This window comes from Alosa alosa, chromosome 16, assembly GCF_017589495.1.
Source record: "Alosa alosa isolate M-15738 ecotype Scorff River chromosome 16, AALO_Geno_1.1, whole genome shotgun sequence".
Classification (NCBI taxonomy): domain Eukaryota; kingdom Metazoa; phylum Chordata; class Actinopteri; order Clupeiformes; family Clupeidae; genus Alosa; species Alosa alosa.
In genome coordinates, this window is record NC_063204.1 from 32,090,851 (window position 1) to 32,112,918 (window position 22,068).

Below are 22,068 nucleotides of genomic sequence, written 5' to 3' on the forward strand. Positions count from 1 at the left end.
CAACTGAAAGTTTCATTCACTATATAGAGCCCTACAAAATCGTTGCATGATGTGCATTGTTGAAAGTTGTTCATACGTATCATAATGCTTTTATGCTATCATAATGCTTTTGTACCTCTTTTATAATCCTGGCTCCTCTAGGATCTTTGAGATTGACAGCAATACTCTGTTAAGAAAAAATGGCTATTTACATTTTGATTACTTAGATAAGATATAACATTTAGCCAACAATATGCAAGTAACAGAAAATATTGTTCTGTATTGTATTGTATTGTATCTAAATACAAATTGTAAATTGTATTGTATTGTATCTAAATAAAAACCAACACAGAAATAGAAAGTATGTACCTTTTTATTTCTGTTGACACTAATGAAATATGCACTCTCGTTTCCAACAAATGGAGGTCCCCAAGCTCTGGTGTCATCTCCTGTGCCTATTACAAAAAGCAAACAACCATCTTCTAGGTGAGCGAGACAGGACAAGGTAGATAGATAGATAGATAGATGCTTTATTGATCTCCAACGGGAAACTCAAGGTCTCAGTAGCATACAGACAATACACACAACATTCACTAACAGCAGAAAAAGTAATAAAAGTATATCTATCTATAAAGCAAGAAGCGTCTGTGTGTGTCTGTGGCACGCATATCTCGCTGACCATTTGTCAGACTGATTCAAACTTGGCGGATTTTGCAACAACACACCAACACAAACAGGTATGCAGTGGCTCTTCAAAATGACGTAAAAAAGGATGTGCAATAAACGGACACTTCGAATAGCCCAGGCTACTTGGACTGTCTTTAGACTTTGAATAAGCAAACGACAATTCCAACTGCAAGGTCCTAAATTGAAACAAGCGATAATGGTCCCGAATTAAAGAACGTCTCAGAATGCCACACATGCAAAGCATAACCAGCGACAAGCAACGAGTGGCAGACAGAGTATGATGTCACTTATATGAATAGCCCAGGCTACTTTGAACTGTCTTTAGACTTTGAATAAGCAAACGACAATTCCAACTGCAAGGTCCTAAATTGTAACGAGCGATAATGGCCCGAATTAAAGAACGTCTCAAAATGCCACACATGCAAAGCATAGCTAACCAGCGACACGCAACGAGTGGCAGACAGAGTGTAATGTCAAATATAGGCCACCAGAGACTGTTTTTGAGTCACACCGTTACAAATTTCATATGATGCATCATTCCACGCATCAAACCATTCCAAAATGGTTTGTTTTCTCTATCATCAAGTTATTCAATAGGCTAAGCATATAGCCTTGACTCAAAACAGCTGTTAGGATTATGTCATTTTGATTTGTAAAAAATGTCACATGCAGCCATGCTTCAATTTTGCTCACTTCACATTTATTACATTATTATATTATCTATTCATTATTGAATGCTTACCTGGAATTATGTTTTTCCCTATCATCCTATTCTTAAATCAGGCCTACCTGCAGGCATGTAATTGGGCTACAGGAATAGCATGTTTGAACGGACACTGCACTAGTAATATAAAAAACACAACTAAAAAATAAGAACAGTAGAAGATAAAGAATATACTAAAATACAAATTACACTAAATAACACTAAATATAAATCAAGTCTAAAACAGTATCCACATAGTGTGCTTAGGGGTGATTAAGCATGCTTGCAATGACTGAGGCAGGCAGATTAAGCAAGCTTGCAATGACTGAGCCTGTGATTCTCAGTGCATAGTAAGGTAAGGTGCTCTGTGAGAGTGAGTGTCATGGTGATGGTGCAAATGAGTAAGTCCAACAGTGCAACAGTGCAAGAATAAAGTCTAGAGACCAGCATAAAATAAATATGGACATATAAGGGAGTAGGCAAAAAAAAACTATAGAAAACTATATCAGTGCAAGAATGGGTTGACGTAATAGGGTTACAGCCATTATACAAGCATTGATTATAAAGCATTAAGTAAAGGTGTGGCCACAATCCGGCTGTGGGATGGAGGGAGGGTTATGCATATGTGCTAATATAGCACGCCAACAGTGAAGCAGTAAGACAGTGGTAAAAAGTGGCTAGTGGACAGACAGTACACAAACATGGAGAGGGTGGAGAGGCAGACAGACTATGTGGAGAAGTCTATCTCTCCTCTTCCTTAAGTGAAGCATTGAACAGTTCAATGGCCCTGGGGACAAATGACTTCCTCAGTCTGTCTGTTGTGCAAGGCAGTGAGCGAAGTCTCCAGCTGATCAAGCTCTTCTGCTTTGTAATAGTGCTGTGGAGTGGATGACACTAATTGTCCAAAATGTTGATCAGTTTGTTCAGGGTCCTTTTGTCAGATATTTAAGTGATGCACTCCAGTTCAGCTCCCACTACAGACCCAGCAATCCTTACCAGCCTGTCAAGTCGCCCAGTGTCATCCTTCTTCTTTGTGCTTTCTCCCCAGCATATCACTGCATAGAAGAGGACGCTGGCAACAACAGACTGGTAGAACATCCTGAGGAGCTTGCTGCACACATTGAAGGACAGCAGCCTCCTCAGGAAGTACAGCCTGCTCTGCCCTTTCTTGTAGAGTGCTTCAGTATTGGCTGACCAGTCCAGTTTATTGTCCAGGTGGAGACCCAGATACTTCTAGGTGCTTACCACCTCCACATTGACCCCATCAATGGAGACTGGTAGCAGAGCGGGCTTAGACCTGCGGAAATCCACCACCATCTCCTTGGTCTTTGAAGTGTTGAGGTGATTGAGTTTGCACCATTGCACAAAGTCCTCCACCAGGCTCCTGTACTCCTCCTCTTGCTCGTCCCTGATACACCCCACAATTGCAGTATTGTCAGATAAACTTCTGCATGTGGCATGACTCGGTGTTGTAGCAGAAGTCAAATGTGTACAGGGTGAACAGGACTAGAGAGAGCACAGTTTCCTGTGGGGCACCGGTGCTGCTGATCACAGTGTCAGAGAGACAGTTCTTCAGTCTGACGAACTGTGGTCGCTCGGTCAGGTATTCTGTAATCCAGGTTACCAGGTGAGCGTCCACACCCATCTGCAAGAGCTTGTCTCCCAGTCTGAGGGGTTGGATGGTGTTAAAAGCACTTGAGAAATCAAAGAACATGATTCTCACAGCACTTTTCCCCTTGTCTAGGTGAGAATAAGATACCAAGATGTGGAAACTCTAGGGGAAACAGATCCAAAGATAAACAGGGACGCCACAGGCGTCCACAAGGGAGAAATGTAGGACCTGTGGAAACAGTGTCCGTTGCAACCAACCATCACACTCAGAGTTACCATGACTACTATTCCTGTCCAGGCAACTTTTCAGCCCCCACTGTCCAGAGGCCCTGCTGTCCCACAGGTAATTTACCCCAACCCTCATCCCGGACCGACTGTCTATGGTGGGCATGTGCGAGCAGATGAATGGCATCCTGACTACTAATACATTAACGATTCCCAGACAAAGCAAGACAAATCTTGACACATGTGCTTTTGAAGCTGCATGAACTGCACTGCTGAGAATACTGTTCTCTAACTGAGAAAGCTGCTTTGAACCAGTTCAGACACCCCAAAGCATTTTCATGTCTTCAAGGTCACTGCTGTGTGTATGTGTTGTTGTTTGTCAGGTGTGTGGCCCATCCGCCCAAGGCAGTACTTTTTCCACTCAAGAGCCTCTGTGTCTTAGCCTAACCCCTATTTAAAAATTATATTATTTTATACAACAATTGGGTTCTATAGAACTATTTATTTGTTTCTGATTGGCCGAGAGACGTTCCATGAGTTGGAATATCCCTGGACATTTCAACTTAGACTTTGCACAGCTAATAATAAATCACTCTGCGATACAATGCGAAGATTTGACACAATGTTCTCATCCCAGCTCTCCACTATTTCAAGCAATGGGTTACTGCTTAGCAAACCATAACGAAACAGTGCTTCACCACATCTGTGGATTAAGCCACACAGTCAACTCAATGTAAGTAAGATAAACGAGGATGCTAATTGTTCTCAGCATTGCCAGCATTGTGTATAATATGATTGTCACTTGGAGGAGACTAACGTTAGCATAATTAGCTAACCGTTGCTAACGTGCTAGCATCGTCATGTCAGGCTGTGCACAGTAGTGTAACATTTATTCACCATAAATTAATAAAGTTGAGTGGTTCTGCAATGTAGACTATGTTTCCGTTTTTTTGCAGTACCATGTCCCTTACATGACATGGCCCAGTGTCCTTGTAACATGCATTCAGCAAACCTAGATATAAATGTGATTTCAGCCCGACTTTCAACATTTCTTTCAAGAAGACATGTAAACCACAAAGACCCGTAACAAGGGATCTGGAATGTTGGTTACCTAGCAACCAAGACGCTGTCTATTGAAAAGGGAACTATTTTTTGATGCGTAAGAACGATGTCGAAATGAACATTATTAAACAATAATGGGGTGTTTTCAGATTATTTAGTTTGTGGTAGAATTGTTGTATAAAAGCAATATAGCATTCGGTGGATGGGATTGGTCATGGATATTCCCACGGCTGTTGTTGCCTGCGCCACTCGGCCTCCGGCCTCGTGGCTACGGCTGAACAACACCCGTGGGAATATCCATGACCAACCCCACTCTCACTCGTGCTATATTGCTTAATTAAACTGGGGCGTGCCACGAAATGAGTTTCACAAAATGAGTCCAATGTTGCGGAAGACAGCAATTTGAATAAAGAGAGGGTCAAAAAATGACTAATATATGTATTTTCGAATTTCACCACAAACACATTCCTTAATAACCTCTTATCTATCACTCATTGACATATCTTAATGTAAAACGACCTAGAAATTTTGAATTTTTGAGCTTTGAAAAAAAAGTTGTTTTTCTTTTCAGTTTCAGTTTCCTGGCGGCTGGTCCGGCCGTCACACTATCTATCTATATTTAAAAACTTTAAAAATAAGAAAATCATGATAAAACAACAGAAAACTCCAAACTGTTCGAAGGGATCACATACTTTCACACTAGCCTGGGTGCCAGACGAACTTAGCCCCGCCCACAACATTCGAGGTCGGGAAGTTCGGTCTGGACTTGTTCTGTTGTGGAGCAATTATGCCCGAACCAGAGCTGTTTGAACCAATCAAATTGGGCTTTGTACAATGATGGACAGATGAGCAACTGTTGATTTTGTTTGCAACAACAACACTGTGGCTAGAAGCTAGACAGATGGCTTCTAAGACCCTGTTTACACAAAAAAATGCATATATTTTTCCATGCGGTTTGGCCTTTCATTTACACAAAAACATAGGTTGTATCACTGAAAACAATTAATTCTGAAAACAAAGTGGATATGTGGGAAAACTCCGGTTTCACTTTCATCAAGGCGTTTTTGCATGTTGGTCAGGCTAAGAGCAGTACAACTGCATACATAGGAGACTCCAATGTGTATTAACGCACACACAGCAGACATACCTGCCCCTGCAGGTAATGCAGTTTAGAATTCACTCCAACATTTTCATATTTACATGTTGTGACTTGTATAGTTACAACATACAGGCTACAAGCCATACAGTGGGCATTACTTTCAAATGGCCACTTCAGTTGCGCATTACGCGGCGTGAAGCTGCGTGAAACTTTAGTACCACTTTCAGCCACTGTGCGTCGCTCTGCCACTGTACATCGCTCTGTCAGTAGCCTGCCTGCCGCCCCTTCTGAAAAAGCAGGAGGCTACCTTTAAACATAATTGTTGCCGAGAGGAATCCCAGCCTACGAATTCAATAACAAAATAAATCATGCATAATTAAACATTACCTCGATTTAGGCTACTTGGGTATGGCTTAAGGCTTGGCTGTACAGTGGTAACGAAAATCGAAATCTGCTTTTGATAGCCTACCGGTGCCGCTCCACAAAATGGAAAAAATATCTAAATTTGCTGTCTACGTTATTGTCAGTGTTGGGCGCGGTGTAGCCTACACAACTTTGTTCAAAATTGATGCATTCAAGTTAACTTTGTGAAGTCAGTGTTATAGCCTACTAATCACAACGTTGTCAATCGCAAACGCTAATTTATTCTAGAGAAATAACTGATCTGTAGCCTAGGGTAGGCTTCTGCAGAAAACAATGTTTTTAGGTTTTTAACAGGCTACGCAATAGAGGCTTAGACAACTATGACCCATGTTTTGGTTTCGTAAATTAATTTGCCATACTTCTTGACTGCAATCTAGTCAATTGACTGCTTGACAGGTTATTTTTATTTTTCTGTACAATAAACAAATAGGCTACATGCTTTATGCCGCAGAATTATGCACTTGGCCAGCCTATAGAATGGGCACATTTTGGAGAGAATAGAGAATGTACGCATGCAAGAATCTGTAGGCTATTTGTGGCGGGTTACTAGCAAACAATGTTTAATGCATTAACTCAAGACGTCAAATGTTTTCTAAACAATAAAAACAGAAAGGATGCATCAGGCAGCAAATGTAGAAGAGTAATTTCCAGTGGAAGAACAAAATGCTGAACGAAGCCCAAAGATATGAAGGCATATCTGACAAGTTGTTATTTTATGAATACGTAAATGGTTGCGCTATAGGCCTTCAAGTTGGCAAGAAGGACACATAACGCGTGAGCATGCCACACTATCCACAGCTGTGGTAGCGGGGGTAAGAGGATTACTGTTAGCGCAGGCTTTATATAAAATTCTTCAACAGAAGGCCTGGCTCGAATGCAGGCTTGCCCAAAATAGGCTAAAGGCCTGTGGTTTGCGCAGCCTACTACAGTAAGTAGGCTAAATAACAGACCGCCACAATATGCGGTATGATGATTTTTTACGAGCAAGATGTTTTTGGTGCCGTACGCGCACTGCATGTTCTTAAATAACAATGATCATCAGTAATATTCAACCATTATTTTGTGTAAATAGCTATGCATTGGGTTAGAGGCCAGGGGCCATATTCACAAAGCCTTTTATCTTACCACTAGGAGTACTCCTAAATAGCAATAAAAGATTTTAGCTAGAAGTTTCTCCTCACTAAGAGTGAGTCTTCGTTGTTATGGATGACGTCATTACTCATGCACGAGCTTGACTGAAGTGACCAGCTTGATTGGCTGATGATTGTAACGCGGAAATGATTCCAAACACCTCCCTTACGATGATGAGTGACAGTTGACAGGTCTGAGAATGAGTGCGCTACACAAGGACGGAAGATGATGAATAACTGAATAAAATGGCCTAGCCTAAATGAATCAAGAGTAAGGCAAAACAAATAGCCTAGTAGCCTAATGAAACATACGGATTGATGCAGTATCTTTGTAACATTATTAAATTAATCTGTCACTAGGCTATGCCTATGCCTACGTTTGCAAAGAGAAGAACATTTTAATTTGATTCACAATAACGTTACATTTAATTTACATGTTGACAATGTAGTTTTGGTTGTTGTTGGTGGCGTTATTGCATGTTAATTATGCATACAATGCAAAATTGCTTCTTCGCAATTGGAAGCTCCTGTAGCCGCCTGACCCATAGACCCCTGGGCACACATGTCTGATGCCCCCAGCCAACGTGAATCGGGCAGTCAGTTAATAGGCCTATATCATGAAGATTTTTCTTGCCATCTAAGGCACGAGCGCATCTGTGAGGCCAAGCCTCACCAAGTAGCCCGTTTGTTTACAGCTAACATTACATTTAATTAAACTGCTTATAGGCTATGCCGAAATAGTTTTCAACATGTTGAATATCAGTGTCAGGTGAATTAGGAAATGTTCTCAAAGTGGCCTTATGGCTGATTGGTGCTTGGGATCCCCCCTGTCAAGCAATATAACCATACAAACACGCGGCCTGCTCACTCATTGTTTCAAAAGGGGTAATTTTGGCGTGGTCGTAACTGGCCATTGTAGGCTACTTAAAAATAAACTTCCAAAACTAACAAAAAATATTTATCTACTTTCAGTTAATTCAAAAGTTTCCAAAAAGTTAAAAACAGATGACATGATGCTGACATCATGCGCAAATAATATAGCGTAGATATTCCAATATATTCGAATACGTGTTTATTTTAGAGGGAAAATTCAAACGTCATTTTTGAGCAATTTTGACAGCCCTAGTCCACTGTAGGCTACGCCAATCGTCTATTAACACCTTCCACCTAACCCCGGTGAGTGGGGGTCGCTATAATGCGTGTGAAATAGCACCATTGAGTAGCCTATGCGAAATAGCCTTAAAATCGTTCCAGCGCCACTCTCTTGACAGGCTATGGTTGAAACAATAGCAAAGTATGCATATGTTGCACAGAATCTACAATTAAATTGAGCTGTTGCGCATGGCAGGCACGCACACACTAGGCAGGCACGTTGCTAGGAGCTCAACACATTGGAGAGTTAAGCCCAGACATAAAATGTCCTATGTAAGAGGGGATTCAGGGGTTTCTCCCCCGAGAAATGTTTAAAAGTTGGTCACGCAACTCCTAGGCCTACCCAAAATGGACAGGATCTGGACAGTAAGGAAATGAAAGACTGTGTTGACAAGATCAACGAATTACTGCGTACAACACGCAAGACTTCCCAATCCCAAGGATTCTCTCTGCTGTAAATTTAAGAGCCTTTAGCCTTGTGGACATTTTATTATTGTCGTTGACACTTTATTATTGCCATTTATTGCCATTTGTACTTTTGCATTGTTTATTGACACTTTGTGGGCTACTTTTGTATTGTTTACTGGACCAAATAAAAGTCCTCTTCCTTTTCACACCAACCTCTGCTTCATCCTTTTGCTTAAAATAGACCACCAGTCACGGTTACCTTTTAAACCTGAGAGAGGAGGAAAAGGGCACGGGTAGGCTCGAAACATTAGGAAATAGATTAAAAATAGGATTTCGGTCCCTTCCAGTAAAAAAGTAATCCAATGCAGTCCAATGTAAATTAGGTAAATAATGCAACCTTATCTAAAACCGAACTCTGGGATTTTATTTGAGCGTTTTTTTTTTTTTTAAAGTGTTTCCAGTTGATTTGATGTTAGATTTACATGATTCAAACGTCCCTACCAAAGCAGGCTACTTGCTGTAGGGTTTAATATTTTTATTCAGAATGTTCTTTCTATCCATAATTATAAGTCTTTCTTCAGTGAATTAGCAAGATACCATCAGAAGCCAACAATCATAAAACACCTGTGCTCTCTCTCTCCCCCGCATGAAGCTGTCTGCATGTTGTAGGCTAGATTTTGCTTGAGTTCTATCTGCTTTACTTTTTTAGGGATTCGCGACCACCTAGGGCTATGCTATAGACGTTCTATGAGGTACCAGTGTTTAGCTGTGTCACAAAACAATAAGCTTTGTCAGACTACTTTTAAAATGATATTCAGGGCTATATACATTTTAAACATTATTTGGGGCTGAAGACCCGACAAAGCCTTGGCGTTAATTCTTCAGGTGGGAAGTGTCAGGAATTTTCATACGAGAGACGCTCTCATTAGTGGTTAGGATATGGAGTAGGGGATTGACAGCAACATAGCCAATCACATTATGAGAGATGCTGAATTTAACATCCACTGCGATGTTTGATTTTAAATTAATGTAAATTTAGCCGGGACTGTAAGCTGGCACACGTGGGTGCTCGATATTTTCCGTGGGTGCTCCGTCGCTCGAGTGCATCGGCGCCTATGAGCATAGGGGAGAACCTGGACGAATGAAACACTTTTTAATTAAACGTAATTTACAAAGACAATGTAAAACAGTGAAAGTTAATATTTTGTCACTAGCAACATACATCTGTCCTTTGTTAAATACAGTTGTATAGCTCTGAACAAAACCGTTCAAGAGTTATTTAAGGGGTAGTCGAAGGTGTGTTTTGTTTCATTCGTCCCTCCTGGCATCCTACAGCTTAAATTATGTAAACTTCCCACGACTTCAATATTTGACAACATATCATGAATGGTACTTCAAGTATGTGTTATTTTAGATAGATTGCTGCTGGGCTATATGTCTTGGTTCATGTCTGTTAACTCATTGCCGTCAAGCGCATATCTCGCGGTTGCATCCATTACAAACAAACATGCAATGTGAACGTCTGGGATTAGGGAGAGCACTAAATGCTCTACTGAATAAGCACAAAGTCAAATCTTTAAATGAAAAACACTCTTTAATAATCAAAAAATTCAACCGCTAATGAAGTAAACTTGTGACCATCAAAAATCGTTTATCGCCTGTAACTCCGTGATAACAGGATGTAACAGGAAGGCATTTGGCTGAGCAACGGAGGTTAATATGCTCTATATTTTGTCCAAATGATGTCTGTCTATCATCGTTGCACTCAGAGAAAACGGAATGTTTCATTTGTCCTCGTTTCTTCTACTGACTACAAAGCGGGATTCACTCGCCAGTTAACCAAATATTTCTTTATTAGGGCAGGGCAGGCATATTATTAAATTATTTCTAAACCAGTCTGCTAAAGTCTGTAGTGAAGTCTGTGTAGGGTTTTCCAGGCTCCATTTCTTTTTACGAGACACCCTGCTCACAAGAGACATCTGCCGGTTGTTTGGGTTGTTGCAGCGTCGTTGCAGCGTCACTGGAAAAATCCAAATTAAAGCTGCGTGATACCGCGTGATCCCGTGCGCGGACCACGAGGGAAGCTGGCCAAATCGAAGTAATGCCCACTGCATACATACTTGGAACCAGGGGCGCCACTGGTGGGGAGTTAGGACGATTCTAAGGGCCCAGCACTGACAGGGGGCCCCCAGAGAGCCCCCCCAATAATACTATATATTATCTGCCATAGGGCCCAAATGATCTAGCAGCGCACCTGCTTGGAACTATGTTCTCATTCAGGTGAAGCACTGCTACTTGGGCAGAGTGATTTGCACACAGCACCTAAAAAAATCTAGCGTGGGTGCCAGCCCAACTTAGTCCCGCCCACAACATTTGAGGTTGGGAAGTTCGGTCTGGCATTGCTCCATTGTGGAGCAACTATGCCTGCCCTAGATCTGGCGGACCAATCAAATCAAGCTTTACGATGATGGACAGGTGAGCAACAGCGTCTATCACGTCATCTGAGCACGCTTAGATTAAGCCTATGTTTGCAACAAAAACGCTGTGGCTAGAACGAGACATGGCTTTTAACTGTTTGTAACTGTTTATATGGGGCGGTGGTAGTGTAGTGGTTAAGGAGCTGGGCTAGCGTGCAGTAGCCTGAAAGTTGTCGGTTCAATTCCCGGCTTCCACCGTTGTGCCCTTGAGCAAGGCACTTAACCCCAAGTTGCTCTGGGGACAATGTGATCCCTTGTAATATAGCTCACATATGCAAGTCACTTTGGTCAAGAAGTGTCTGCTACAGTAAATGTAATGTAATGTAATGTAATGTAGTGTAATTAATAAATGTTACACTATGGCTACTGTACATCAGGCTAGAAAAAATCTGATTCACTTACCAGGTCTCTCCACTTTGATAACTTCAGCCCCAAGGTCACCAAGTATCATGGTGGCAAATGGTCCAGCTAATACCCTGCAAATCACCAATATTAAGAGATAAGAACATAGTATTTTTCCGAACTTTTACCTACAGTGTGTGCAGTGTTTTCTCTGTGTTCATTATTGGGGCCGCTGCTTCAGAATTAGGGCAGACGCACAATATTGTCCCGGTTGTCTTGTTTTCCAAGTTGTCCTGCTGAGGTGTCCTTCTCTGCTGGCTGGCTTTCACATCACAGGTTAACAATAAACAGCAGCATAGTGTTTCCAGCATAGTTTTTCCAACCATTTTTTTGTTCATGCGCCTCTCTTGGCATCTCAAAGCATTATCTATGGAGTACAGTAATCTATATTTTCTCGCAGTGATACCAAAAGAGAACCTTGGCAGAAACTTGCACTTTTGGTTAAAATGAGGAATTTGTGCGTAAAACTGTCTGGAATTAGGGATCGACCGATATGGTTTTTTCAGGGCCGATACCGATATCAATTATTACCAAAACAGGAGGCCGATAACCAATATGTAAAACCGATATGTCAGTTGTCAAAAAGGGGATTAGATAATAAAGGTGATATGCTGCAAAAATTTTATTCAAAAGCATTTCACTATGCAAACTTTTTTTTCTTCTTTTGATACACAATTGTCGATCAACTTTTATCACAAGTGTAAATCCTGTGTATCATGTTAATCCAAGATCTGAGTGATAGCAATTATTTTCATAGACTAGGCCTACACAATGGGCTATGTGCTTGTTAAGGGACCTATCACAAAGAGGATGCCTTGTCATCGTGTGTGTGTGAGTGCACGAGAGAGGGAGAGGGAGAGGGAGAGTTGCATGCGTGATGGCAAGTGCTACGGTTGAATAGTTTAACAAAACAGTTTTTAAATAGTTCTTAGGCTATTTAAGCATGCAATTTTTGTTTATATGTAGGCTATAAGCTACACTTTTGAGACCCTAAAAGGCACGTTAATAGCCAGCTCAGGACGCAATTTAGTTCAGGTCAGATTAAATTACGGCTGGCCCTGGGTGCATGTAGTCTTTTCTGACAGTCCGTTTCAAAAAGGAACAACTAGACTTTTTGACATTCGCTATCGCATAATTTAGGACTTGTCTACTATGTAGGCCTAAGGGATGACGTCCGCCGAGGTGTCCCGTTATTCACAATTAACGGATGAGGTGGAGGCAAAGAACTCCCAACGCGCAGCACCCGAGTTTTTGTAACTTCAGTGTAGATTATTGTGATTCATTGCAACTTCAGCAATGTAAGGTAGCCTACCTTCCTTACCTTTGAAAAATAACTCTGTACAGCTGAAGCCCAGTCTACGGTGTAGTGGGCGGGACAATGCTCTCAACCACAGAGTAGCGAATGCAGGGAGTGAGAGACGCTTTACAGACAAAGCAGCGCGTTTCATTCTTTATCCATTTCAATATCGGCTTGTCGGTGGAAAAAATGAGGCCATCCTTAAAAATATTTTTGTTTGCAGTAACAGTCAAAAAAAAATAAAAATGGGTCGGTAGGTAGGTCAATATTTTTTTTTTCAAGATTCAAAGTAAAAAAAAAAGTTCAATTTTGGTCATGTTGATTACCTAGGAATGAATTTACACAAAATGTGCATATCGCGGATGTAACTGACTGGGTCTTCAACCCGTGCCTTCAGGCACCATTGCAAACCTCATTCTGATGCAGGTTATATAGACCAGCCTTTCTCAAACTTCTTTGACCTGAGGCCGGTCATGGCAGACTTTTGGGTCATAGGGCTCATCTACATGTACCCAGAAAGAAGGCCACAATAGCTCTTGGCCACGTTATATTGAAATTTGACTATACAATAGGCCTACTCAATGCTATACAGTGTATTATACAGTCTCTGCTCTGTTTCTAAGGAAGTTCCAAAAACAACGTCATTCTATTAATTGAAGTTAAATAAATAAATAGCCTTCCAACAGGTTGAAGCGGAGCTTTGATACCAACGTTATCGATTAGTTTCAGTTTCTCTCGGCAAGAGACGCCGCAAGCATTGAATGAATGCTCATACCACCACTTAATTGTAGGGCTCCATGTTTAATGACATCGATAGCAGAAACGTTTGTTTTTTTTTTTTTCGCCGATCCGCGGTTTCTTGATCAACTGCGCAGCAAACATCAGATGAAGCACCGGGCCTAATTTCACTCCACGACTCAGCAGTCTCCATGTTGCGGACCCATATTTTTGAGAAATGCTGAATAGACCACAACCAATTTCAATACTCCGACACGGTCACCGCTAGACTAGGGGGAGAAGGGATGAGAAAAGATCTGGCCACAGTTCTTCCAGAACTTCGTAACAGTGTTATCAGTTTGTGTGAATGAAACGAAGTGACATGCGTAAAACCAATGGTGTAGAGATGACGCCACAGGTTTTTTTTTAAGTGAGCCACGTTTGCATGTAGGCAATTTATATTCACAATACTTGGGCCTACTAAAATAACTATTATTTTATTGCATTTGTATTGGTTGTTTAGAGTAAAAAAAACAATCGGTCGGTATTAGCATAAGTTTACAACCGCAAGTCGGTCGGACTAAAAGGGGGAAAAAAAAAATATTTGGGTCGGTTCTAAATTGACAGGGTCGGTCGGGTTACGGCAAACGAAAATATTTTTAAGGATGGCCCGACCGATACCGATTATTATAAAAATGCTAAATATCGGCCCTAATAATCGGCCTGGACGATAATTGGTCGACCTCTATCTGGAATTAACTTCTTTCACATTTCATTTCTTTTCTCCTTTACTAGATTGAGCAACCTCTTTCTGTAACAACAATAATGAACATTGTTGTGGCTGGTGCACGTTACATTTGATGAACAGCACACAATTTGGGAGAAAAAAAAAACGTTTGATATGCATTCCCAGTGATATAGTTAATGCGAATCATGGGCTATAACCAAAGAAAGGTCCGTTTTTTTAAGAGCAAAAAAATACAATTTGAATATTCACCTGAATAAAAACAAAAAAATCATCAGTTTATCAAAGCATTGCAGTGGCAAGTGCACTCATGATTAAGTTAGAATGTGTTGTGAATGTGCCAGTACTCATGTCTGCTGTGTGTGCGTGTGTGTGTGTGTGTGTGTGTTGTGATATCATGAGAGGCTACACGGCTCTCAGCGGGACAGTTCAGCTGTGCAAGGACACAATGGTGTAATACAAGGAAGGTTTTTAATAAAGTTCTTGGGAATTAACAAAAAGGTATGCCAAGTTCAAAAGGGTAACTAAGGATACGGTTGATCTTTCAACAGTCAAAACTTAAACAATGTCTCTTCAAACGTGAAATCATAGTCCCATTCCCTCAGGTAAATATCTTCTTTGGAAAGCGGTCTTCAACCTTACTTTAGTCAGCGCCGCAGCCCGTGGCCAATCCGGCAGTAAGTATTCCAGTGGAAAGTGCCACTTCGACGGTCTGTAGTTCCTCTGTGAGCACAACTTGGAGCTTGTCTCCCAAACCCCACTCTGACACCAACTGTGTCTCTGGGCCTTAAAAAGCCCTTCAGCTCATCAGGCCCTGATCGGTCTCAGGTGTGTTGGGATATCGTGTGTTTGAGGGGTGGAGTTTCCAACTCCACCAGCAGATGGAGCCAAAGCTGTCCGTGACTGCAGCCATCTCAGGGGAATGTAGCGCCCCTCCAGAACGCAGCCTCTCGTGACATCACAGTGTGTGTGTGTGTGTGTGTGTGTCAGTGTGAGCAAGAGCATCCAATATTAAAGCTGCAGTTGGCAAGTCTGACAGATTGAGGGGACTTAGCCAAAATTTAGAATGTTTACAACTCTCGTGCCCCTCCCCCACTACCACCGAGCACCCTCTCATCGAGTTTGTGCTCATCAGTGCACACCAGACTGCACCAGACTGTGATTGACAGTCAGATCTCACAGTCTCACACAGCCCTGCTCTGATTGGACCAAAAGAACCGGGAGCTGTGGATTTTTGCAAAACAAATAACAGACTCTAGGTGGAGGTAGAAGTGCAGGTTTTTTTCTAAAACTGGCTGATTTATGTTGTTCTGTCGGAGCATAGTGTCGGTTTCAGTGAATATGATCAAAAAAATCTTGCCAACTGCAGCTTTAATGACAAAGGGTACGTGACTCGTGAGTGCACTTCACTGAAAGCAGTTCAAATTTATTTGCATTGTGTGCATGTGATCATTCAGCATTGTGAGGGAGGATGCACAAGCTGGGAAGCAGCCCTTCCACAAAGTATTTTGAATTTGCAGTTTCAATGTTTTCAATATCACAAAGTGGTAAATTATCTGGAGTAAAGAAAATTTAATGAAATATGTTAAATGTATCCATAGGCTAGGTTAGGTTGGGTTTATTTTATATATTATGACTAAAAGGCTAGATTAGATTATGTTTCACACAGGGCTTGAAAACGAAATTATTTTTCAAACGTTCCGTTCCGAACTGTTCAGGTAGGCCTATGTTTAACGTTTTCGTTCTTGCATGCGTTCCGCCACCAACATATCGGTCCTGAACCAGTTCGGAACGCAAAATATTGTTCGTTCTTAAAGTTCTGGCAGTGTTTGGCGGGCCTATCAAGTCTATTTTTGTGGACTTTACCTTAGAATAGACATACTCATTATTTCCCCTTGATTTAGCCTTTACCGTAGCTATGCCTAAAAATAATAAATCACAGGCGGCATCCAAAAACATTCAGATGGGCTATCCATCCCATAGCCTACAGACTTACTGTAAGCCTAACCTATGCCTATAAATAATTTCTGGATACGTGCTAAACTCCTTCCCTGGTTGTAGCCTAAGTTTTATCCATATGGAGATCTTCAAAGGCTTGCGCTATAATTCCAACCCTGTTTATAAACGAACCTGTCTGTTGCTGACAAGGCCTATCTCAAATTTCCCGTTTAACTCTTCTACATAGAATAGGCTATAATTGCGCAAACATTTCAAATCCCGACTTTAAAACGACGTGGTTTTTTTTCAGTGTATTCAGGGGATAGGCAGCTAGCGGATAGAGATGTTTGCTGTATGAGACAAAAAGTATTTTTGCTTGAAACCACGTAACATGACAACAATTTTAGCAAAAATGACCTTAATTATGCAGGTTGAGAGTCGTTCTGATGGTTCTACAACACTTTCTGGGTCGTTTGGTGGGTGCTTCGTCTCCCCCTATCGCTTCTCCACGGAAAAAAACGAATATGCAACTTTCTGAACCCGGTCCGAGTAAATTCGGATGTGACTCAGCAGAAGTATCCAATCGCGCCTCGAAGAAGACTGCAAAACGGACGCCGACTTGGCTTTGTTGCTGTTGAAATAGTAAGTAGCCTACCCTTGGGTAAACTTCGTCTTTATAATGTGGTTTGATAGTCTTTTGAACAATGTGTTTGCTCGACCGTTTTATTGTGAGCCCTGTGTTTAGCTTGGTTTCTTGATGGCTAGCTCGCTAGATGGTGGGGGTTTAGCATAGCAGTCACTTGCTACCGAAGCTGCAGGGGGAGCTGTGTAGTGAAAAATGCGAGCCCAAATCCGGCAAAAATCCAGAAACAGTGAAGGAATAACCAGACCTGCATAGTGCTTCTTTAACTTGGGAAACTTGGCAGGATTTCCCCCTCTGCTGGAGAAATTGTGCATTATGCTATTTCAAACTGTGGAAAAAGGTAACGATAAAGCACATGGATTTGTTTACAAGCTAGCGAATGGTTAGCAGTTAGGTTAAAAGTTTGGCAGAACTATGTGGATGCTACAAGGTAAGAAACACGATTTAAAACGAGTTTCTTGTTTTTCACTTCTCTTTCCGGGACGGTAGTCTCAATGTTGCAAGGTTGGTTTTCCGCCTGGGGGGCTTTAGGCCCGAGGGGGGAAAGTCACCATTTTCACCGGAACAGGTCATTTAACCATCCAAATGATTTCTAAACTGGTTTATTACGTTGAAATAGTTGCCAAGTTCCCCTTTAAGTGATTCTCTAGCAATGACTGTAGTTTTCTCAGGAAAAAAATCAAGCATATTTGAAAGATGTCTTCTTCTAAAGTTCTGCAAGCATAAGAAACTTAAACACAGGCATTGATTCATGTTAGTCTTACCTTGTAAGGTCGATGACTTTGATCCCCTTCAAGGGCTTCACATTATATTCGTCTAGTAAAGCATAAAGTAAATTATAAAGTGATAAACTCTGCAATTCTAACTCTCTAGGATCACCATTATTAATTCACAATCAGATCTAAAGTCAGGACATTTCACACAGAATTTCACAAATTGCCATTGTTGAATTTGATGGTATTGGGGCTATGGAAATATTGCTCCAAACCTAGTAACATTTAGGTAACCCAAATCAACTCTAAGGAAACACCTAAGGTAAATGGACAGAAATGGTGATAATGAGTAATTAAGACATGGGTCTTCAGCTGCCCACAAATTCTTTAAGATCTCGCTCACTCAGTCACTTGCTATCTTTTAAAAAAGGAGAACTTTAGCTAATAATCGTTTTCTGGAAACTAGATGTACCGCAAAGCAGTACAAAATATGACCGCCACTCAGTCCTGCACATTCTGTCTGCAAAAATAAGTCACGCTTGTCAATTTGTCTCCATCTTCTACTCCATCTCCAACTTTTGTGTATGTACAGTTATGTGCAGAATAATAGCAGTGTGTTTTAAAAAAAATGAATAAAGCTCAAAATCCTCAGAATAGCTGTTAATTCCATAATATCAATGCATGGGAACACTGCACATTCCATTTCAAATCAAAACATGACCAAAATTGATCAAGTTTGTGTGATACCTTTACAGAAAGTGAAGAAAAAGGAATGTTAGGCTGTTCAAAAAAATAGCAGTGTTTGCATTTTTCTTTACAAACTCAAACATTTACTGTATAAACTGAAAAATGTCTCAAGATTTTCCTTTACTTTGAATCACTGCACTAATATCTAGTTGCATTACCATTATTTCTGAGAATTGCTTCACATTTGTGTTGTGTAGCACTAGAATCTTCGTTACACAAACAATTAATGCTCCGATTGCTTATTGGTTAACAGATCATCCTCAGCAGCAAGTACATTATAAACTGCTGCCTGCTGCTGTCCAGTAAAGACGTGCAATTTAGTCCATGTCATAGTGAAAGTGAACACCAAGTGTACTCAAGTATTGGTTTGTGCAGACTACTTTGAAATATTTAGGCTATCTGTTGCCTAATTTATGTTCATGACTCGCACGCACGTATAGCACTGCCACCGGTCTACAATGATGTGTCCAAACCATTTAGTAGTTTAATCTGACATCAGCAAACTTGCTTCAGACTGTGGCTCTCCTATTTAGCTGTAGCTTTAACGTTAACGTTACAGTGCAACTGTTCTAGGTGCCGCGCTGCTCTGATTACTTCAATATTTATTAAAACGTAGACTATTTTAAACAATCATTACGAATATGAATACTTCATATAGGCCTAATTTACGATGTGCATATATTGTCCATGCAGCACAGCGAGCGAATCAAACTTAATACATTAGGCTACTTTCCATTTTGCATACGTTCAGTTGTAGGCTATCTATGACTACAGCTTGACTGAAATATTGTAAAATAATTTAGTTCTTTTAAAAATGTATGGGAAGAGTGAAATCACATATTAGTTTCGACGGGTCCTCGCATGTTTCTGCTGAAAAACTGCTAGTTTCATCCCGAGCTGCACGTTATTATGAACGCATTTAAAGATGCTGTCATTTTTTTAAATGTAGCCAGTCGCCCGCATTAAAAAAAACGGAATATGCGATTATATTTCACAACTTTGCGAAGTACTGTGACTGGGAAAGGCTGGCAAGCAAGCCACAGACAGATCAGATCCCTGTTAGATAGGCCTAGGCTAGGCCAGCAACACGCGCTGGAGAGATGCATGTTGACATCAAACCATGGAACGACCGCAAGTTTACCCGACTGCTGTTTCCACTGTTCATTCTGCCGTTTCTGCCGTTTTTCATGCTCTGAATGGTAATTCGGTTTCATGTTCATCTTTTTAATGTATGAGGCACTGTCGCTATAACTGCATAGGGCCTACTAACTTGTCTGTCACTAGCTTGACTCAAGGGAAACGGGGGAGGGGGCCTTCATTAACTTGTGGGGCCCTACGCAGCTTGCGTAGTGTGCGTATAGGGAGAACTGGCCCTGCATGGATTTCGAGCTTTATTTTTTTAAAACACACTGCTATTATTCTGCACATAACTGTAAATGAGTATGTGCATGTGTGCGCTTGCATTTGTGTATATGTATGCTTCTGTGTGTGTGTGTGTGTGTGTGTGTGTGTGTTTGCTTGTGAGTGTGTGTGTGTGTGTGCATGTGTCTGCTTGCCTGCATGTGTGTGTGTGATTTATATGTGTGTGTATGTGTGTGTGGGTGTGTTCGCTTGTGAGTGTGTGTGGGGGTAATGGGGTGTGTATGAGTGTGTGCGTGTGCCTGCTTGTCTGCATGTGTCAAACAACAGAAACCCACATTTCTTACAACTGCTATAAGTGGAAAAACTTTAGAAGGGCTCAACTTTATTTTAATCTGTGCATTACATATACTTTTTCTGCATTTTGTATTTTTCTGTATCCTTTTTATTCTTGTATAATAAACTATTTCCAGTAAAGAATTAAAGATTTTTTTTCTCTGGTCGCTCTGAGAAAGTTTACCCGCCGACATTGGCTAAGATAACCCAATTCCTTTTTTTAACCCTTAGAACCCTACACTGTTTTAAGGGCATTTTCACTACCTTTAGTTAGAAGTCCTGTCCTTTATAGTCCTGGCCATTGTAAGTGCCATACACACATGCTATATATTGTTTTTTTTCAGCAGAGTCTAGGCTACCCAATGCCACAATTTCATGTATTAATACTTAAATTGATTTGATTTGAATTTTGACATGTATCTCACCACTGCAAGCTGGCAGTTCTACCATGGTGGAGGGATTCTTTGGGGCTGAGCAAATGTGAAAAATTTGGGGTGTGTGCCTTACATAAATAAAGTCCATTTGTATTTAGCCCTATGAGCCCTACTCTATTTTTGGCCAGTCTCACTACCTACTAGTTATAAGCATTTATCCTGGTCACATGCTATATTTTTTTCAGCAGTCTATGCTACCCAGATCTGCTACAAATCCATATATTAATACTTGCATTGATTTGATTTTTTAAATAATACAAAGACAAAAAGCTGTATCTCACCACAGCAAGCTGCCAGCTGGACATGACTTTCATGTATGCGTAGGCCAGACTGTCCTGAATCTGGCAATATAAGAACCATGGTGGAGGTGGACTTTGGGGCTGAGCAATTTACAGACATATGTGGTATGTGCCTTACAGAAATAAATGCCATTTTTTATTTAGGTGATGAAAAATTACCTTTCTGCGCTCCATATCTGTGACACTAACTGATCTGACCTGAATTGACCCGAGTTTGCATGTTTAGCCTGCGTGCACTCATGATGATTCTCTATAACAACTTTTTTTTACTGCATTGCCATGAACAAAGTAAAAGCAAAAAAAGTGTTTTTTTTGTCGAACAAATTAGGATGCAATGTGAGCCTTCAATTGGATGCCATGCAGGAATTTACTAGGATCTCAAAACCGGATTATGAACATGCTTTGCCATAGAGAAACACATGATAGTGTTGGATTATGAACATGCTTTGCCACAAAAACACACAAAAACGTGGGGTAAGTCGAGCTATATGAAGTTATTATTTTGCTGTCACTTTGTCTGTTTTATAATCCAGAAGGTTGTATTTGGTATCAAATGATAGCTCTGTGTCTCCTCTTTCATCATGAATAACATGTGTTGTGTATATATATCCAATCACGGGTTTGCGGGTAATTCAAACGAGAGTAATGGGTATGCAGTGTTGGTTGTTCTACATGACGTTATTATTTTCCAGTCACTTCGTCTGTTTTTATAACCCAGATGGGTCTATGGGTGGGGGTAAGTTGAGCTATATGAAGTTATTATTTTACTTTCACTTTGTCTGTTTTATAAACCAGAAGGTTGTATTACCAATGGATAGCCCTGTGTCTCTTCTTTCATCTGATATGCTTGACATATCTATGCGATCACGGGTTTGCGAGTAAATAAAACGAGAGTAATGGGTGCGCAGGTGAACGCAGAGAAGTAAAGACTGTAAATATGATTTAATTTTGTGATTTTTTTTAAATTATCACACTTGATCGTACAGACACGTGCGTACAGTCTCGTTGGAAAGCCCCACTTCTGCTCTGTCACGCAATAAAGGTTTCATCTCGTTGTGATGAACAGTTCTGGAGCAATGTAACAGAGAAGAAAGGGTGTGTTTTGTGATGGGCTTTGCGTCAATCGGGTTCTAAGGGTTAACTGTGGAATACCTAAGTGTTTGGATTAGCTGTTGTGATTCTTGTGTAAGTAGACGACAACAAGTTTTGCATCCGATTTAAAGGGAAGGGTAAGTTATTTCTCTCCAGAGCTTCCTCATTCTGACTAACTGAAGGGGGAGGGCTCGCTGACAGTATTGCAAAGAGTTGTTGGTTTCACTGTGCAAGAAGAAATAAACGTTTTATTATTCAAAAGCTTTTAAGTGAATAATACGCGAACGTTTCATGGCACCCAACATGTGGGCTATTATTAGGGGTGTAAGAAAAAATCGATACACTTGAGTATCGCGATATTTTATTTTGCAATACTGTATCGATTTTCAA

At 40.8% G+C, this 22,068-nt stretch overlaps 1 protein-coding gene across 1 annotated transcript in view; it reads right to left on the reverse strand.

Moving 5' to 3' along the window:
• The window catches only part of sugct (succinyl-CoA:glutarate-CoA transferase), a 192,306-nt gene that overhangs the window by 151,305 nt on the left and 18,933 nt on the right, over positions 1-22,068 (reverse strand). The window contains exons 2-5 of the mRNA XM_048266346.1: positions 17,463-17,514; positions 11,359-11,432; positions 349-434; positions 116-166 (exon numbers count right to left, since the gene is read on the reverse strand). Of these exons, the coding sequence (XP_048122303.1) occupies positions 116-166; positions 349-434; positions 11,359-11,432; positions 17,463-17,514 (263 nt within the window). The remainder of the gene's footprint in view (positions 1-115; positions 167-348; positions 435-11,358; positions 11,433-17,462; positions 17,515-22,068) is intronic.